The 18,759-nt window shown below is 34.0% G+C and overlaps 4 protein-coding genes across 4 annotated transcripts; 2 read left to right on the top strand and 2 right to left on the bottom strand.

The window, feature by feature from the left end:
- Positions 1-828: 828 nt before the first annotated feature.
- LOC118040527 (germin-like protein subfamily 1 member 16) lies at positions 829-1,767 on the bottom strand. Its single transcript, XM_035047492.1, has 2 exons — positions 1,559-1,767; positions 829-1,461 (listed from the first exon to the last, which is right to left on the bottom strand). Exons 1-2 carry the CDS (start codon positions 1,683-1,685, stop codon positions 908-910), a joined length of 681 nt encoding a protein of 226 aa, XP_034903383.1. The 5' UTR covers positions 1,686-1,767; the 3' UTR covers positions 829-907.
- A 3,115-nt stretch (positions 1,768-4,882) lies between these two features.
- LOC118040501 (germin-like protein subfamily 1 member 13) lies at positions 4,883-6,023 on the top strand. Its single transcript, XM_035047471.2, has 2 exons — positions 4,883-5,033; positions 5,305-6,023. Exons 1-2 carry the CDS (start codon positions 4,910-4,912, stop codon positions 5,856-5,858), a joined length of 678 nt encoding a protein of 225 aa, XP_034903362.1. The 5' UTR covers positions 4,883-4,909; the 3' UTR covers positions 5,859-6,023.
- Positions 6,024-8,409: 2,386 nt separating this feature from the next.
- On the bottom strand, positions 8,410-9,492 carry LOC118040499 (germin-like protein subfamily 1 member 16). The gene is made up of 2 exons (XM_035047469.2): positions 9,300-9,492; positions 8,410-9,202 (listed from the first exon to the last, which is right to left on the bottom strand). The coding sequence occupies exons 1-2, from the start codon at positions 9,424-9,426 to the stop codon at positions 8,649-8,651; spliced, it is 681 nt and encodes a 226-aa protein (XP_034903360.1). The 5' UTR covers positions 9,427-9,492; the 3' UTR covers positions 8,410-8,648.
- Positions 9,493-12,107: 2,615 nt separating this feature from the next.
- On the top strand, positions 12,108-13,257 carry LOC118040502 (germin-like protein subfamily 1 member 13). The gene is made up of 2 exons (XM_035047472.2): positions 12,108-12,256; positions 12,535-13,257. The coding sequence occupies exons 1-2, from the start codon at positions 12,133-12,135 to the stop codon at positions 13,086-13,088; spliced, it is 678 nt and encodes a 225-aa protein (XP_034903363.1). The 5' UTR covers positions 12,108-12,132; the 3' UTR covers positions 13,089-13,257.
- The last annotated feature ends 5,502 nt before the right edge of the window (positions 13,258-18,759 follow it).

Consider the following 18,759-nt stretch of genomic DNA (forward strand, 5'->3'; position numbering starts at 1 on the left):
GCCATCAAGCACGCGTCAACCATGCGACAATCCTTGCAGTTGGATGCAGCCTTTCAGGGTATTCAAGCTGACATTCCAAATTGTGTCTCTCTTCACCCTTGTCTCACTCCTATAGTTTTTGTATTGCAGGCTCAAACAAACAGTACCTAAAATGAATTCAGGACCAGAATGAAGACTAAGCTGTTTTGTCTCCTTGACTTGCAGGCAAGGTCTTTACTTAGCTCCGGCCAATGGGAAAGTCTCATTGATCCCCACTTGAATGGAGACTACATGAAAGAAGAGATGGAAATCATGATTTCTGTAGCACGTCTTTGCCTTGCACACTCATCTTCTAGGAGGCCAACGATGAAAACGGTGAACTTTCTTATTTCTCTCCATATAAATAAATTACATTTAGATTTTGAAGCTCAACTTTATGTCCTAAACTCTACCTTCATCATTCTTTGTTCGAGATCGAGGCTGGATTTCTTTTTAATTGGTGATGGTATAGATTTTGACTCTTGATTACTCGGGAAAAAAACTTGTGATACCTTTCTTCTTTTTCTTTGGGAAACCAAGGTACGTACGTAGATTAAAAAGCTCCAAGAGGAAAGAACCTCGGGAGAAGGAAAGAAAGTGACAACATACAATCAAAAAAGACAAACTTGGTACATGATGCAAAGAAGAAGTTGGCAGCTTTCCATCTTAAGTTAATCAAAATACAGAGCGGACGTGGATAATCCAAAAGGGAAACCTCAACTGAAGAGCATAAACCCTTCAGCAACACGACACTTGACAGAGAAATTATTGGCTTAACAAAACAGGTGGAGAACGTTCCAAAAAAACAGAGACTCTAAAAGGGGAAGGCGTAGAGCACTTCTTTATTATCGCATATCAACTATGCGAATATGGGAAATTTAAATAGTATTTATGTAGGGTTCACCCATTCTTGACTCTGGAGATCCTCCACAAGTTTTTTATCCAAATGGAATGCTGTGGTGAGAACTTCAGGATAAAGAGGCCAATTGGCTCCAAAGATTGCATTTGCTACCGTGTTTACTCCTGGATTTTGGCTTGTTAATGCAGCAATAGCAACGGCAGGGGTCTTTCCAATATTCAATTGAAAGTGAATGAGGCCGAATGGGAATACGAAGAGATCTCCTGGTTTTAGGATTTTGGTAAAGAGACGATGATCAGGATTTGAGGTGACAAAGCCAGCGTAAAGAGTGCCTTCCAAAACCAGCAGAACCTCCGATCCTCTGGGGTGATAATGTGGAGGGTTTAGGCCACCGTTTGGCGCCAAGTCTATCCTTGCTAAAGACACGCCAAGAGTGTTAAGCCCCGGCATTAGATCGGCTGAAATGATATTAACACGTGCTCCAAGTTGATTTGATGTGTTTCCAGGAACATCAAGCCCCGAGTACGAGAAATCATCAGGAGTGGCGAGGCTTGGATTCTTACACAATTTTCCATTAACAAGAACTGCAGACACAAGCAAAATGTAATTAGTTGGAATGCGAATTCAAAATGAAATCATATAGTAGTTCGTTATTGGGAAATATCACAGTCTTGAAAGTACCAGCAGAATTAGCATCATCTATTGCCACGCAGAAGTCTTGGAGGGGGCTGGGGTCATAGGCAGTGACAGATGAGGAAGCCAGAGCCAAGAGAATAAAAGCTGCTATCAAATTAGCAACTTTCACCATGGTTTTCCTTTGGCTTACTACGTACGTACCTTGAATTCTCTTCTTTTCTTCTTTTTTCTTTCTTGGGTATTGTTTGTTGGGAAAGGCGTGAGAGCTTGCATGCAGAGCATGGGTATTTATAGGTTATGAAACTCTATGAGGTTGTTTAATTTCTTTTTTCAACAACAAGTAATTATTATTTTTTTAATCAAGCGAAAATTGGACTTTGACGATTGTATTTATGATTAGTTAATTAATGAACCAAGCAGAGACTAACAACAGTGACGATGACTAAATGGAGGCAAGATACTTTACGCCTCTTAATTGGCAAAAAGAATGGTGTTTAATCACGAGGATTAAGAAGGAATGTGATCTTAATTAGTTACTCAATCATCAAGAACTTCTAGATTTTTTCAACTCTTCTACTCTTGGGCAGAACCTCTTCATTCTTTTTTGCAGGTTAATGGACTTCAATTGTTTTTTTCTTTTTCGTTTTTTCCAACTCAATGTCAAATTAACTTTTACCACTGCAAGCATAAATATATATATATATATATATTTTTTTTTCTGACGAGAATGTTGAAAGATAGTTTTAATTATTGGCACAGTGATTGGAGGCCGGGTCTTCTCATTGGTGCGGCTTCAGCAATCACAAGTTCATGCTTCTCTAGAAACTTCAACACATCTAATTTTTTGAACTAAATTACACAAATTTATATTACATTTTATTTAATTTTTATTAAATAAATGAGGATGATGAGATTTGAACTCGTGATTATTTTGTTATTAAAGTTTTAATACCGTGTCAATAAACCAATTCAATCTAAAAACTTAAGTTATTAAACAAGATTTTAAGATATGATTTACATTTTTCTTTAATATAATTTTTGTATTTTTTATATTATTTCTTAATTAATGTACTTCAATTGTTTTTTTCTCTTTCATTTTTTTGACTCAATATCAGGAATATATTGAAATTAACTCGAGCATCAGCGATGACTAAACCTCCCTTTTTTTAATACCAAAAGTTCTATTTCATAAAATAATAATTTTCTAAGATGACTGTCACGAAGTTCAATTTTTTTAAGATTTCCTCTTTTTTTTTCATTAGTATTATATCATATATTTTTTTTTAATGATAATCAAGGAATATATTGAAATAGCTATTTAATGACCAAAACAACGAGAAGTTAATTATTTGTTATGTTTAAGATTAGTATATATCTTTTTTTTCATAAGTATTTATCATTTAATGCAGCTAATCAATATATATATATATATATATATATGTTCAGGATTTATCATAAACAATAAAAAAACATTACTGTATGAAATAATTAAAAACTATTGAATGTATTTAATTATCACTTAATATATTTAATTAATATAATGAATTTATATTTAAACACTTGATTTTTATTACTTCTCTTAATACAATTCAACGAAAGTTTAATAAAACATGCTTAACGTTATTATCACAATGATTGGAGGCTTCAGCATGAATTCATTTAATTGTTACTTAACTCTCCTGTCGTTTTCATGGGCACTCACGTTGACTAAATTTGAAGGACACGTTTCATATCACGGGGATCGTCAACATTGATCAACTCGTGCCAATTACCAAGTGTTCCACCATGGTTTTTAAATATTCTTAAATTTTTTATCTGAAATATATTTTTTAAAATATTTTTAGATGATCTTGTTATAAAAAGATATAAAAAAATATTCAAATAAAATTTTAATTAAAAAAATCATGCACCACAATAATAAATAATAAAATAAATAGATATAATTCTCAATTTATTTGATTCAAGATTTGCATTAAATTAATTCATTGATAGTGCTATACCTTTTAATTATTGAGATAGTCTCATGATCGTTCATTGTTGAGGAGTCTAAAAGCTCATCCACATATATATAACAAAACAAAACGTTTATTTTCCATAATCTCTTCTTGGATTCAAACTCTAATTCAAACTAAGAAAGGGGTGAACGATTTCAACTGTTTGGAATGGCCTCGATCGATAGATGGTTTTTGTATTTTTTCCCCTAACCTCATATATACTCTTTTTTTATAAAAAAAATTCTAAAACTAAACTCAACCAATAAGGGACAGATATCAATGACTAATGCATGACTATGTAATGCAGAGATTTTAAGAAAAATAGCCAAAATCATCCTACCAAACTATTTATGATTGAACACTGTGACTTTTATTTTCAAGCCAAAAAAATAGAGATGGGTTTCATGATGAAAAGTTTGACTTTTTTGGAGTGCGAGGGATAGGATTAATCTTGCCTAATCAGCCTGCAGAACTTGATGTATTTTCAGATAATTGACCTATTTTTTCCTCATATTTAGTTTTTATTAAGCCAGGGCACCATAGCAAGCTAGGGGATAGGGATGAAACAAGTGCGAGTACAAGATAATGACCAAGAAATTGTGGGTATAAATTATTAAATAAAAATTAAAGCATCCCAGCTGCTTTTTTTTGATAATAAGCATCCCATCTGCTGTACGTATTTTCGAGTGGTGATAATTGGTATATATATTTATGTAAAATAGTTGAAAATATATCAAATCTGATATACCTAGAGGTTTCAACAAGATGAAGGCATGCATCAGGATTGAGAACTGAAAAATGCACTAGAAAACTTATTTTTCCCTTTCCATACCAAAAGTTTTCTTTCAATTTAAGTGATTTCGTTTAACTTGATCACTGCAGTGACCTAAGAATATATTCTTCTAGCTGAAATCTTAATAAGCAACATTCGATATAGCCATTTATGCATACTGTGTTCGCGGATGAATTACATCATGGAGTTGAAGAATGAAGAGTACAAGATGAAGACGCGATGGAATTGAAAACTCTAGAAGTTCTCATAGTTAAGCAATTATGATTATACGCTTCTTCTTTATCCACCTCTGGCCAATAGAGAGACATTACAGTAGTTGTTGAACTCTTTTTTGCCTCAACTTAGTCATCATCAGGCTCCTGGGTTCTCACCATTGCTTATAATGAGTGTGTGCTCTGTTTGGGCCAAAATGTATATTTAACTAGTGAAGGTCTATTAGGGTTTCTGCATACAATTGTCAAATGCCAGTGTTTGACTGGTCCAGGATCAAAGATAAGTTGTTGAAAAACAAAACTTAAACGACGTATAACTCATCTATAAATACCCATGCTCTGCATGCAAGTTCTCACTCCACACCCAAAAGACAATCCTAGAAAAAGAGAGATCGATATGAAAGTTGCTAATTTGCTAGGAGCTCTTGCTCTCTTGGCTCTGGCTTCCTCATTTGCCACTGCCTATGACCCCAGCCCCCTTCAAGACATATGTGTAGCCATAAATGATACTGATTCTGCTGGTATACATACTGATTTTTCTCTTTCTTTTGTCATTTTCACTGTTTCATTTAAATTTCACGATCCCGATTCAACATGAGTCTGCATGTATTCACTGTATCGATCGAATTCTATGATCACAATATATAATATATAGCTGAGCACAAATATGTGACATGGCGGTACCATGCAGTCAAATTAATTATATATGATATTTCCAAGTGATGAACTTTTATATATATCATTCATTTTGAATTTACATGACAACTAATACGGCTTTGTTTGTGTGTGCAGTGCTTGTCAATGGGAAATTTTGCAAGAATCCAAGCCTTTACACTCCAGATGATTTCTCGTTTTCAGGGTTTGATGTTCCTGGAGACACATCAAATCAACTTGGAGTGCATGTTAATATAGTGACGGCCGATCTAATGCCAGGACTCAACACTCTTGGTGTATCTATGGCACGTATAGATTTTGCTCCAAATGGTGGCCTGAACCCTCCACACTATCACCCTAGAGCGTCAGAGGTTCTATTGGTTTTAAAGGGCACTCTTTATGCTGGTTTTGTCACGTCAAACCCTGATCATCGTCTCTTTGCAAAGATTCTAAAACCAGGAGATCTCATTGTGTTTCCATTTGGCCTCGTTCACTTCCAGTTGAACATTGGAAAAACTCCAGCAGTTGCTATCGCTGCGTTAACAAGTCAAAATCCAGGAGTAAATACAGTAGCAAATGCAATCTTTGGAGCCAGTCCCTCTATTAATCCTTCTGTCATCACCACAGCATTCCATTTGGATAAAGAACTTGTGGAGGATCTCCAGACTCAAGAATGGGTGAACCCTACATAAATACCTTGTGAATTTCCCTTATTTGATAAGAAGGCAGTGCTCAAAGCCTTGGTCTCTGCAGATATAGCTCTATGCCATTACCATGCTGTGATGTAATAAGGAAGTGGTTGTATACCTCTTTGTGTGTGTATTTGTGTATGTTATAATCCTAAAGGTTTTGTTAAGTTAACCAGCTCCTTGTCCCTGTCATGTGTGATGTTTAGAGATGGGATTAAGTTCTTCAGCCAAGTTTTGAGTACACATCTTAGAGGAAGAAGATAACTAATAGATGGACTCCGAAATATAATACTAACTTAAAAAATCAATAATTTCGGGTACGTGTTCATTCTACGAATGACATGGATTAAATAGGCAAAACTTCTAGCTTCTGAAATTCCTGATTTTCAAAATAGGTGGCAATATTAAAGGACAATACAGATTTGTTGAAATGCAGCTTTGATTAAATATTAGATTTTAATCTGTGAAAGGACTTGGGGACTCTAAAAGAGAAGAGGGAAAGATAGGTAATGATATCATTTGAATGAGGGGCTGAAAACACATTTGAAAAACCTCGTTTTGGTTTGAGACTGAGAGGTTGATTTTAAAAAATATATGATTGCAAACTTAAGTCAGGATGTTTTAAATTGAATGGAAAAATATATTAATTGGATTAATTTGATTAAATTTAATTGAATTTATAATACTTAAAAGGTTTTTATTTTTTAAATAAAATTATTTTAATAAAATAATTGATTTGAGTTAACTCGATAACCTGTAAATTCATCTAATAACCCAATAACTTAACTCGGTATGGTCTTAAGTCAAATTGAAATATTAATGAAAGGAAACGATCATTGAAGACTTGAATTCCATCAGAAAGCCATATCAAAAAATTAAATAAATGAACACAACAAGCAATCTAATCTGTGAAACAAAGAAAGAGAGAGGGCCTATGGTTTTGGGTATTTTTTTTTTCATGGATGAAAATCATGTATTCCTTGAAGAATGCAAGAGGACGAAGATTACAAGATGAAGACGTTCTCTCCAAGATTATAAAAATTGAAGAATCTAGAAATTCTTGATCGGTAGATAATTAAGATTAGGTTTCTTCTTAATCCACGCAATTAAAAAGCAATTATTTTGACCAATAAGGGGTTAAAGTGTTTGTACAAGTCCCCCCCCCCCTGTAGTTAGTCATAAGTAATTAAGCTCCCAGGTCATCGTCGTCATCCTTATTATTAATATTGTTGTTTATATGTCACAAGTTTCCTTGTTTATTAAATATATTATATGTATTAGTGTTTATGCAAACAATTGTCAAATTTGAATGTTTTGATTATTGTATTGTTAATAAGAACTTAAGCAAAGGATAAATGCTCAATAAATACACATGCTTCGCATGCAAGCTCTCACTCCTAGCAACAAAACCACAATATAGCACTATGAAAGCTATGATATAATGCCTAGACTCAACACTCTTGGTAGAATCCACCATTATCAGAAATTTAACTAAAACAAACAGAATTATTGACAGAATTTGCAGTAATAATTACTGATGGATGTCAATCAGCTGGTAAAATCATCGGTATATCTATTTGTATATACTGATAAAATTAAAGGTAAAATATATAAAATTTTGAAAAAAAACAGGTCGTTGATGGGGAAGATTTTGCAGGTAATTTTACCAATAGAATTACCGAGTGATTCAAATTGGGATTTTCATATAATGATGTGACCCCTTTACCGTTATAATCGCTGATGGGATATGACTGTGCTACTGCTTATGTCATAGAAGTTTTATTCACTCTTTACTAGTGAATTTCTCCTAGTAAAGAGTGCTTCGGCCGATTGCCGCAGTTCTTATTCCAGAAAAGGTAAACCAATCTGAGGCTATAAGTTGAACTGTGCTACTGCTTATGTCATAGAAGAGAGAAAAACTTAATGTCATCGAATACCAGCCCGGTCTATATCAATTTCGGTACAATTTAGCCCGACCGCGCAGCTTCTCTTTCATTCAGATCCTTGCATTGACACAAGGGGTGCGGTTGTTTAGTGAGTTGGCTCTGCCAGTGAGCTTCATCAAAATGAATACTATCCTATTTGCATACAGGAAATCAGATTTTTTTTTTTTTTTACCATTAACAAATAAATTACATTTAGATTTTGAAGGTCACCTTTATGTCCTAAATGCATCTTTGTTCGAATTCGAGGCTGAGTTTCTTTTTAATTGGTGATGGTCTAGATTTTGACTCTTGATTACTTGTGAAAAAAACTTTTGATACCTTTTTCCTTTTTTGGTATGCCAAGGTATGTACGTAGATTAAAGCTTGTTTGGTAATATGATTGCGGTTACTTTTCAAATAACATCTCGTGCCAAGATGTATGCCAATAATTTTTTTTATTTTTTAAAAATTATTTTTGACATCAGCACATCAAAATGATTTGAAAACACTTAAAATATATTAATTTTTAAGTTAATAAAAAAATAAAAAAATTTAAATTTTTTCAAAAATATTTTTAAAATTCAGAAACAAACAGGCCTAAAAAGCTACAAGAGAAAAGAACCTCAGGAGAAGGAAAGAAAGTGACAACATGCAATAAAAAAAGACAAACTTGGTACATGATGAAAAGAAGTTGGCAGCTCGCCATCTTAAGTTAATCAAAATACAGAGCGGACGTGGATAATCCAAAAGGGAAACCTCAACTGAAGAGCATAAACCCTTCAGCAACATGACTCTAAAAGGGGAAGGCATAGAGCACTTCTTTATTATCGCATATCAACTATGCGAATATGGGAAATTTAAATAGTATTTATGTAGGGTTCACCCATTCTTGACTCTGGAGATCCTCCACAAGTTTTTTATCCAAATGGAATGCTGTGGTGAGAACTTCAGGATAAAGAGGCCAACTGGCTCCAAAGATTGCATTTGCTACGGTGTTTACTCCTGGATTTTGGCTTGTTAATGCAGCAATAGCAACGGCAGGGGTCTTTCCAATATTCAATTGAAAGTGAATGAGGCCGAATGGGAATACGAAGAGATCTCCTGGTTTTAGGATTTTGGTAAAGAGACGATGATCAGGATTTGAGGTGACAAAGCCAGCGTAAAGAGTGCCTTCCAAAACCAGCAGAACCTCCGATCCTCTGGGGTGATAATGTGGAGGGTTTAGGCCACCGTTTGGCGCCAAGTCTATCCTTGCTAAAGACACGCCAAGAGTGTTAAGCCCCGGCATTAGATCGGCTGTAATGATATTAACACGTGCTCCAAGTTGATTTGATGTGTTTCCAGGAACATCAAGCCCCGAGTACGAGAAATCATCAGGAGTGGCGAGGCTTGGATTCTTACACAATTTTCCATTAACAAGAACTGCAGACACAAGCAAAATGTAATTAGTTGGAATGCGAATTCAAAATGAAATCATATAGTAGTTCGTTATTCGGAAATATCACAGTCTTGAAAGTACCAGCAGAATTAGCATCATCTATTGCTACGCAGAAGTCTTGGAGGGGGCTGGGGTCATAGGCGGTGACAGATGAGGAAGCCAGAGCCAAGAGAATAAAAGCTGCTATCAAATTAGCAACTTTCACCATGGTTTTCCTTTGGCTTGCTACCTTGAATTCTCTTCTTCTCTTCTTTTTTCCTTTTTGGGTGTTGTTTGTTGGGTAAGGCGTGAGAGCTTGCATGCAGAGCATGGGTATTTATAGGTTATGAAACTCTATGAGGTTGTTTAATTTCTTTTTTCAACAACAAGTAATTATTATTTTTCAATCAAGCGAACATTGGACTTTGACGATTGTATATACGATGAAACTCTTACGCACCTTCACTAGTTAAATCTACATTTTTGGAGCAATATAATTAATTAATTAAATAACCAAGCAGAGACTAACAACAGTGACGATGACTAAATGGAGGCAAGATACTTTACGCCTCTTAATTGGCCAGTAAAATGGTGTTGAATCACGAGGATTAAGAAGGAATGTGATCTCAATTAGTTACTCAATCATCAAGAACTTCTAGATTTTTCAACTCTTCTACTCTTGGGCAGAACCTCTTCATTCTTTTTTGCAGGTTAATGGACTTCAATTGTTTTTTCTTTTTCATTTTTTCCAACTCAATGTCAAATTAACTTTTACCACTGCAAGCATAATTTTTTTTTTTTTTTTCTGACGAGAATGTTGAAAGATAGTTTTAATTATTGGCACAGTGATTGGAGGCCGGGTCTTCTCATTGGTGCGGCTTCAGCATGACTTCATTTAATTTCAAATTTCTATTTTTAATTATAAAGCGTTTGTTTCTCATAATCTCTTCAGCATGGCTTTAGAAGATCATCCACGTATAACAAAGCGTTTATTTCTCCTAATCGTCTTGGATTCAAACTCTAGTTCAAACTAAGAAAGGGGTTATTATGGAAAGAGGCTAGACTCCTTTACACACACACACATTCATGTGTAGTATATTTCATTCTTGTATTGTACACAACCTTAAAAGTATAAATACAAAAAATGGTTGCAGCCTTTAACAATCATTGCAATTCATATATAATCAATCTTTTAACTTAACTTGGTATTAGAGCAGGAAAATCACAACTTCATTTTTCTCTAGAAACTTCAACACGTCCAATCCTTTTTCTCCCTTTTTTTTATATTGTTCTTCCTCCGGAAAATTCTGCTCTCCTTCTCATCTATCAATGAATAATCAGGAACTTCAACGGGTTGCTGCTGTTACACCAATCACTCACTCTTCTTCCTCTCTTGCGCCGCCACCAATGTCAGCTGCTACATTTGGTGCTTCCATTGTTGCCGTGACAAGTCAAGTGCCTCTGAATCTTGCCTTAGATGTCATGACTGCTATTAAAAAAGTTCCCTGACCCAATTATCAAGCGAACATTGGACTCTGATGATTGTATATGTCATAACCTAATTTTAGGTTATTCTTTAAAATTCATTTTTTTTCAAAATAAAAATAAAAAATAAAATAAATGTTGACGACATGAAGCAAGCAAACATGGAAGCATTCCAAAAAATATATATACATAAAAAACCAAGCTGTAATTTTGGAGGAAATTCAAGGTTTAACTGTACCCCATTATATCCAAAAATGAACAAGTACAAATTCAATGTCAAATTAAATTATTATTGGACGAATTTGCATAAAAATTAAATCCAAGGATATAATTAAATTTTTAATAGGCCAATTTGATTTAATCATGAGCCAAATTAAATTTTGTTGGAGCTTAATTGGTGAAAATTAAGTTCGGGAGCCTAATTTGGGCTTAATTGGAAAGATTTGAATTTTAAGAGACCAAATTTAATTTTTTACCAAGTCAATTGATTGAAATCAGGGGTTAAATTGCAAGAAAATTGAAGTTTTTTTGGTCAATTAGGGGATAAATTGATAAAATTAGTAGCCAAGGACCAATATGCAAAAGGTGCCAAACTATAGGGGTATAATTGACAAAAAATCAGGAGTGAAATTGAAGAATTTGAAAGTTTAATGGTCAACTAGGGGTGAAATTGCATAAATCCGAGACTAAGGACTACACTGCAAAAGGCACGTAAACTTAGGGTTCCAATTGAAGTTTCGGTAGGGGATAAATTGCATTAAATCAAAGGTTTAGGGTTAATTAGGGGTACAATTGAATGGATGCGAAAGGACTCAATTGACGTTTGACAAAACTCCATTATCTAACCCAAAACGGCATCGTTTTTGCATTAAAAAGAAAAAAAAACAGAGACCCAGTGACACGTCGCCTTGTCACGGTTCATCATCTTCTCCATGAACATTGCCCAAGTAGCAATTTTGCAGGTACATTTAATGTCTCGTATGTCCCCTAAAATTGACAACGCATGCACCAAAATGGTCACTTGAAATCCCTCTATCCCCGAGTATGGTCCATTCAGGCCTATTAGCATCAAACCTAGTCAACTTAGTTAAGCAATTATGATTATACGTTTCTTCTTTATCCACCTCTGGCCAATAGAGAGACATTACAGTAGTTGTTGAACTCTTTTTTGCCTTAACTTAGTCATCATCAGGCTCCTGGCCGGGTTCTCACCATTGCTTATAATGAGTGTGTGCTCTGTTTGGGCCAAAATGTATATTTAACTAGTGAAGGTCTATTAGGGTTTCTGCATACAATTGTCAAATGCCAGTGTTTGACTGGTCAAAGATCAAAGATAAGTTGTTGAAAAACAAAACTTAAACGACGTATAACTCATCTATAAATACCCATGCTCTGCATGCAAGTTCTCACTCCACACCCAAAAGACAATCCTAGAAAAAGAGAGAACGATATGAAAGTTGCTAATTTGCTAGGAGCTCTTGCTCTCTTGGCTCTGTCTTCCTCATTTGCCACTGCCTATGACCCCAGCCCCCTTCAAGACATATGTGTAGCCATAAATAATACTGATTCTGCTGGTTACATACTGATTTTTCTCTTTCTTTTGTCATTTTTCACTGTTTCATTTAAATTTCACGATCCCGATTCAACATGAGTCTACATATATTCACTGTATCGGTCGAATTCTATGATCACAATATATAATATATAGCTGAGCACATAAAATATGCATGTGACATGGCGGTACCATGCAGTCAAATTAATTATATATGATATTTTCAAGTGATGAACTTTTATATATATCATTCATTTTGAATTTACATGACAACTAATACGGCTTTGTTTGTGTGTGCAGTGCTTGTCAATGGGAAATTTTGCAAGAATCCAAGCCTTTACACTCCAGATGATTTCTCGTTTTCAGGGTTTGATGTTCCTGGAGACACATCAAATCAACTTGGAGTGCATGTTAATATAGTGACGGCCGATCTAATGCCAGGACTCAACACTCTTGGTGTATCTATGGCACGTATAGATTTTACTCCAAATGGTGGCCTGAACCCTCCACACTATCACCCTAGAGCGTCAGAGGTTCTATTGGTTTTAAAGGGCACTCTTTATGCTGGTTTTGTCACGTCAAACCCTGATCATCGTCTCTTTGCAAAGATTCTAAAACCAGGAGATCTCATTGTGTTTCCATTTGGCCTCGTTCACTTCCAGTTGAATATTGGAAAAACTCCAGCAGTTGCTATCGCTGCGTTAACAAGTCAAAATCCAGGAGTAAATACAGTAGCAAATGCAATCTTTGGAGCCAGTCCCTCTATTAATCCTGCTGTCATCACCACAGCATTCCATTTGGATAAAGAACTTGTGGAGGATCTCCAGACTCAAGAGTGGGTGAACCCTACATAAATACCTTGTGAATTTCCCTTATTTGATAATAAGGCAGTGCTCAAAGCCTTGGTCTCTGCATATATAGCTCCATGCCATTACCATGCTGTGATGTAATAAGGAAGTGGTTGTATACCTCTTTGTGTGTGTATTTGTGTACGTTATAATCCTAAAGGTTTTGTTAAGTTAACCAGCTCCTTGTCCCTGTCATGTGTGATGTTTAGAGATGGGATTAAGTTCTTCAGCCAAGTTTTGAGTACACATCTTAGAGGAAGAAGATAACTAATAGATGGACTCCGAAATATATAGCTAACTTAAAAAATCAATAATTTCGGGTACGTGTTCATCTCTACGAATGACATGGATTAAATAGGCAAAACTTCTAGCTTCTGAAATTCCTGATTTTCAAAATAGGTGGCAACATTAAAGGAAAATACAGATTTGTTGAAATGCAGCTTTGTTAAATATTAGATTTTAATCTGTGAAAGGACTTTAGGGACTCTTAAAGTGAAGAGGGAAAGATGGATAATGATATCATTTGAATGAGGGGCTGAAAACACATTTGATAAACCCTGTTTTGGTTTGAGATTGAGAGGTTGATTTTAAAAAATATATGATTCCAAACTTAAGTCAGGATGTTCTAAAGTTGAATTGAAAAATATATTGATTCGATTAATTTGATTAAATTTAATTGAATTTAAAAAGTTTTTTTTTTAAATAAAATTATTTTAATAAAATAATTAATTTGAATTAACTCGATAACCTTTGAATTCATCTAATAACCCAATAACTTAACTCGGTATGGTCTTAAGTTGAATTGAAATATTAATGAAAGGAAACGATCATTGAAGACTTGAATTCCATCAGAAAGCCATATATCAAAAAATTAAATTAATGAACACAACAAGCAATCTAATCCGTGAAACAAAGAAAGAGAGAGGGCCTATGGTTTTGGGTATTTGTTTTTTTCATGGATGAAAATCATGAATTCCTTGAAGAATACAAGAGGACGAAGATTACAAGATGAAGACGTTCTCTCCAAGATTATAAAAATTGAAGAATCTAGAAATTCTTGATCGGTAGATAATTAAGATTAGGTTTCTTCTTAATCCACGCAATTAAAAAGCAATTATTTTGACCAATAAGGGGTTTAAAGTGTTTGTACAAGCACACAAACCCCCCCCCCCCAGAAGTTAGTCATAAGTAATTAAGCTCCCAGGTCATCGTCGTCATCCTTATTATTAATATTGTTGTTTATATATCACAAGTTTCCTTGTTTATTAAATATATTAATTACATGTATTAGTGTTTATGCATACAATTGTCAAATTTGAATGTTTGAGTATTATATTGTTGATAAGAACTTAAGCAAAGGATAAATGCTCTATAAATACCCATGCTTTGCATGCAAGCTCGCACTCCTTACTCAAGGTAGCAACAAAACCACAATATAGCACGATGAAAGCTATGATATAATGCCTCGACTCAACACTTTTTGTATAATTCACCACAATAAGAAATTTGACTAAACCAACACAATTTGGGGTGATAATTATTGATGGATGTAAATCAGCTGGTAAAATCATTGGTATATATTGATGGAATACGTCTGTCGGTATATACCGACAAAATTATAGATGAAATATATAGAATTTTTTTTTTAAAAAAATCAGGTCGTTGACGTGGAAGATTTTACCGGTGATTTTACCGATAGAATTACCGAGGGATTCAAGCCGGGATCTCCGTACAATGACGTGACCCCTTCACCGTCATAATCGCTGATGGAATATTTTCGTTGGTGATTCCATCGGTAAAGGTTAATATATCACCATGCTGCTTCCCCTCCCCTATTTCTCCTTCTTCTTCCCCCACCCCCCAACTGCAAACATAAGTCATCCTTTTTTAACTTTTATAGTCACAACATCTGTGTTCTGATTTATTGTGAATTTTGTCATCTTTGTAATCAAATATATATATATTTTTTAATTTTAACATTAAAATGCCAATTTTATTATTTAATGTTTTTTTTAGTATATGTATTTTGTTTGTGCATGTACATGTTTTATTTGTTATTTCTCAAACAAACTTGTAGTATGAATGCATAATTTTGTATTTGTTATGGTTTGTTTTAGTATTTATAAAATTTTATTTATTTTTAATTTGTTGAAACTCATGTCAAATTACCGAATTAGATGTATTGAGATGAAATAAATAATAGCTTGTTTAACAGGCCCGTTTTAATTTTTTATCAATGCTATTGATGATTTGTAATTTTCATAAATTTATGTGTATAAATTTGTATGGACGTTGATAATTGATAATGAATATTTTAAAGAAGTTTTAATTAGTTTGCTGGATAATCTCGAGTTAAACCACTATTTTTGCAAATTTATTTACTTAACGTAGTGAATTAATACATGTTTTTATTTTTATTTTATAGAGGTTCGATAGAAGTCATGGATGATCGTTCATGGATGTATCTAGATTCATCACAAGGATTGTGGAGGATGGATTCTTGTAAAGGGGTTGAAGGTTTTATTAATTTTACACATCTATTCCAAGAAATTTTAGTGGAGGCGATATTAGGTGTACATGCAGGAAGTGTAAAAATAAAAAGTATCTGCATTCAGATGTTATAACGATGTATCTTCTACACAGGGGGTTCATGAAGAATTATCTATGTTGGTATGCACACAGAGAACTATTTGTTTGTAATGAGAGCATGATAGAAAGAATGGTTGGATCAACTTCTAGTGTTAGAAACATGCATGGAGTTGTAAATGACAACATTAATCCTTACAAGAATATGGTTATGGATGCAATGAGAATGAATAAAGATAATGACAGTCAATGCCCAATTATAGAAGAACTTAATGCAGACACGACCGGTTTTTTTGATATGTTGAAAGATTTTGATGAACCATTACGAGATGGCTGCACGAATCATAGTAAATTATCGATCGTTACATAGGTGTTCACTATTAAGTTGGATTGTGAATTGAGTGAGGTCGATTATGATGGAATTATCAAATGGACGAGAAGTATTTTACCTTAAGAGAATAGGCTGAAAGAGAACTTCTATGCTGCTAAGTCCATAATGAAATCCATCAGTTTAGAATACCAGAAAATTAACATGTGCCCTAACTTCTGCATATTATACTACCTTGAAAATGCTGAGCTGACCGAGTGCATGACATGGGAGCATTCCCGTTACAAACCCAGAACTGGCACGGGAAAATACATGAATCGTATTGAGTTGATGATTTGAAATTGAAATTTATATGGAAGATAAGATTGATTCTTATGGAAAATAAACGGTTAGTGATTTGTTAGTTTTGGTGATACAAGTGAGGTTGTGGAGTTATTTTAGAAACAACAAAACACATCACGCACAAAGACATTACATAGGTGTTCAACACCTTGAAATAATCTAGCAGTCTATTTCAATAATTATTGGAATCAATTTCCTTTGAATGTAATTTTAGTGTAAAATTGTGAAATAAAAAAAATAGAATAATGCCTTGTCAAATGAGGGTATCAAAAGATTATTTACTAATTAATAGAAATAATTCCATATCGAATAGGCAGGTTGAGATATTATTTTCTGGTTAATGAAAATAATGTTCTGCCGAGTGGGAGAGTTGCAAGATTATTTCTTGATTAATGGAAATAATAACTTGTCGAATGGGCGAATAAAAATATTATTTTCGGATTGATGGAAATAATATCTTGTTAAATGGGTGGGCCAAAGATTAATACTTGGCCAAGGAAAATAATGCACTAACTAATAGACGAGTTAAGAAGATTATTTCCTGGTTAATGGAAATAATGCCTTAGTTAAGGATTGTCGAAAACGTTAACAAATTAGTGATAAGCTACGCCATTAAATAATGCGGTGAATGAATTATTAAGCATGAATTAAAAAGTCCTTGTTTTGTTTTTGTTTTTTTTGTTTTTTATTGTAAAGTGTAAATTTTAATCTTACATAGTATATATACATATGGATATTATTTTAAGTACCTCGTACCCTCGAGCTAGGAAGTAGACATATAGATATAAGTCTTTTGTTAAGTTAATTATGTATTTGGAAGAATTAATACTTTGTTGTTATGAACACTTCTATGTTTAAGAATTTAAATGTTTAAATTATCTTTTTTAGATGATGTAATTGAAAGAAGTTGTTCTTATTGTGTTAGTATATAGTTTTGTTGTATGCTTAATTAAACATATTTATTTTTAAAAAAAATTGATGCTTGTTGTGAACCGATTAGTTTTAAAATTTTATTATATGCTAATTCTACACACACAAAAAAAGAAGAAGAAGGGAAGTTGAGACTATGGTTGAGTTATGAAGTCCTATGTGATGAGATGAGCATTGCGATTGTTGATTGCAGTTTGAGAAATTCTTTGAGTCAATAACTTGGTATTAAAAATACAAAAGAGATTTCACTGAAATTTTGATTTTTTTTTATTAAAACTTTTACACCATTTAAAATCAACACACACACACACATAGATTGGGGTTGTTACAAGCTATGCCATATGGAAGATCCTCCCACAACCTTTAGAGGGTCAATACATGCATGATATAGTAATTTGGATCTAGACTCTATTATAAGCTTTGGCAACCTTTGTTCCAAGCTGGTGGCACAATTCGCATGAGCATTCTAGCTGAAAGAAGCTCCATAAAATTTTTTAGGGTTACTCAAGCAGATGACTAGTTCATACAAACATAACTGAAGAGGTTTAAAGAGAAAATACTCAAGGTCAAGGAGATAATTAAGTTAATGGCTTCTAAGACCTTGATAAGTGAAGTATAAAGGAAAGCTTTGTGGAAGGAGTTTTACACTTTACCAAATAAAAGCATGTTAACAGTAAAGCAGGCCATAAAGAACCATATAAAAATGGAAGAGGCAAATGTATTGCACCATGGGCCTCCTTGTTTCTCTAAGGAAAATTATGCAGAAAGGTCTTTTGAGTGGGATTGATTTTCTGGGAGAGATAATAACCCTAGAAAAAACAAGAAAAGATCGATCATGAAACACACGAGCTACTTTAAAATACATATTATTTCATTGAATGGCACCCTCATATAAGTCTTCACGACCATCAAGGGTAAAGAATTTTTTCAGTACCTTCCATGTATGAGATCACCACCCAGTACTTGCTTTTTCAAAAAGTATTGTATGTTCCACATGGATAAAGGACATGACACGAAATAGTGTTATGTTTTGAAAAAAAAATCAAGAGATTGATAGTTAAAGGATAATTCACCATCTCTTGAAGAGGGATTCCTATCTTGGCCAAAACAAGGACGAGCTCAACCAATATATGTAATTAAGTAATTGAAATCAATGTGATCTTAGATTACACCTTAACAAGGAGTGATTCAATACGAGAAAGAGAAAACTATAGAAAATAGGTCTTTATAACTGCACGTATTCTGAACCAGTGGCATGAGCCCATCATCTTCACTTTAGAATATGGAGAGGGAGTAACCTTCTCACATTAGGATACCCTAGTCATCTGAACAATCCTTTCTAACTATCAAGTCCATCGAGTGTTGGTGGATGATGGTAGTGCCATTAATATCCTTTCCAGTGATGTGATTGCATAAATGGGAATACTGACACGACCAAAAGCTTGATGTCTCTTCCCAAGTGCAGGAGTGTCGAAGTAATAAATAACCCGG

Source organism: Populus alba, chromosome 4, assembly GCF_005239225.2.
Source record: "Populus alba chromosome 4, ASM523922v2, whole genome shotgun sequence".
Classification (NCBI taxonomy): domain Eukaryota; kingdom Viridiplantae; phylum Streptophyta; class Magnoliopsida; order Malpighiales; family Salicaceae; genus Populus; species Populus alba.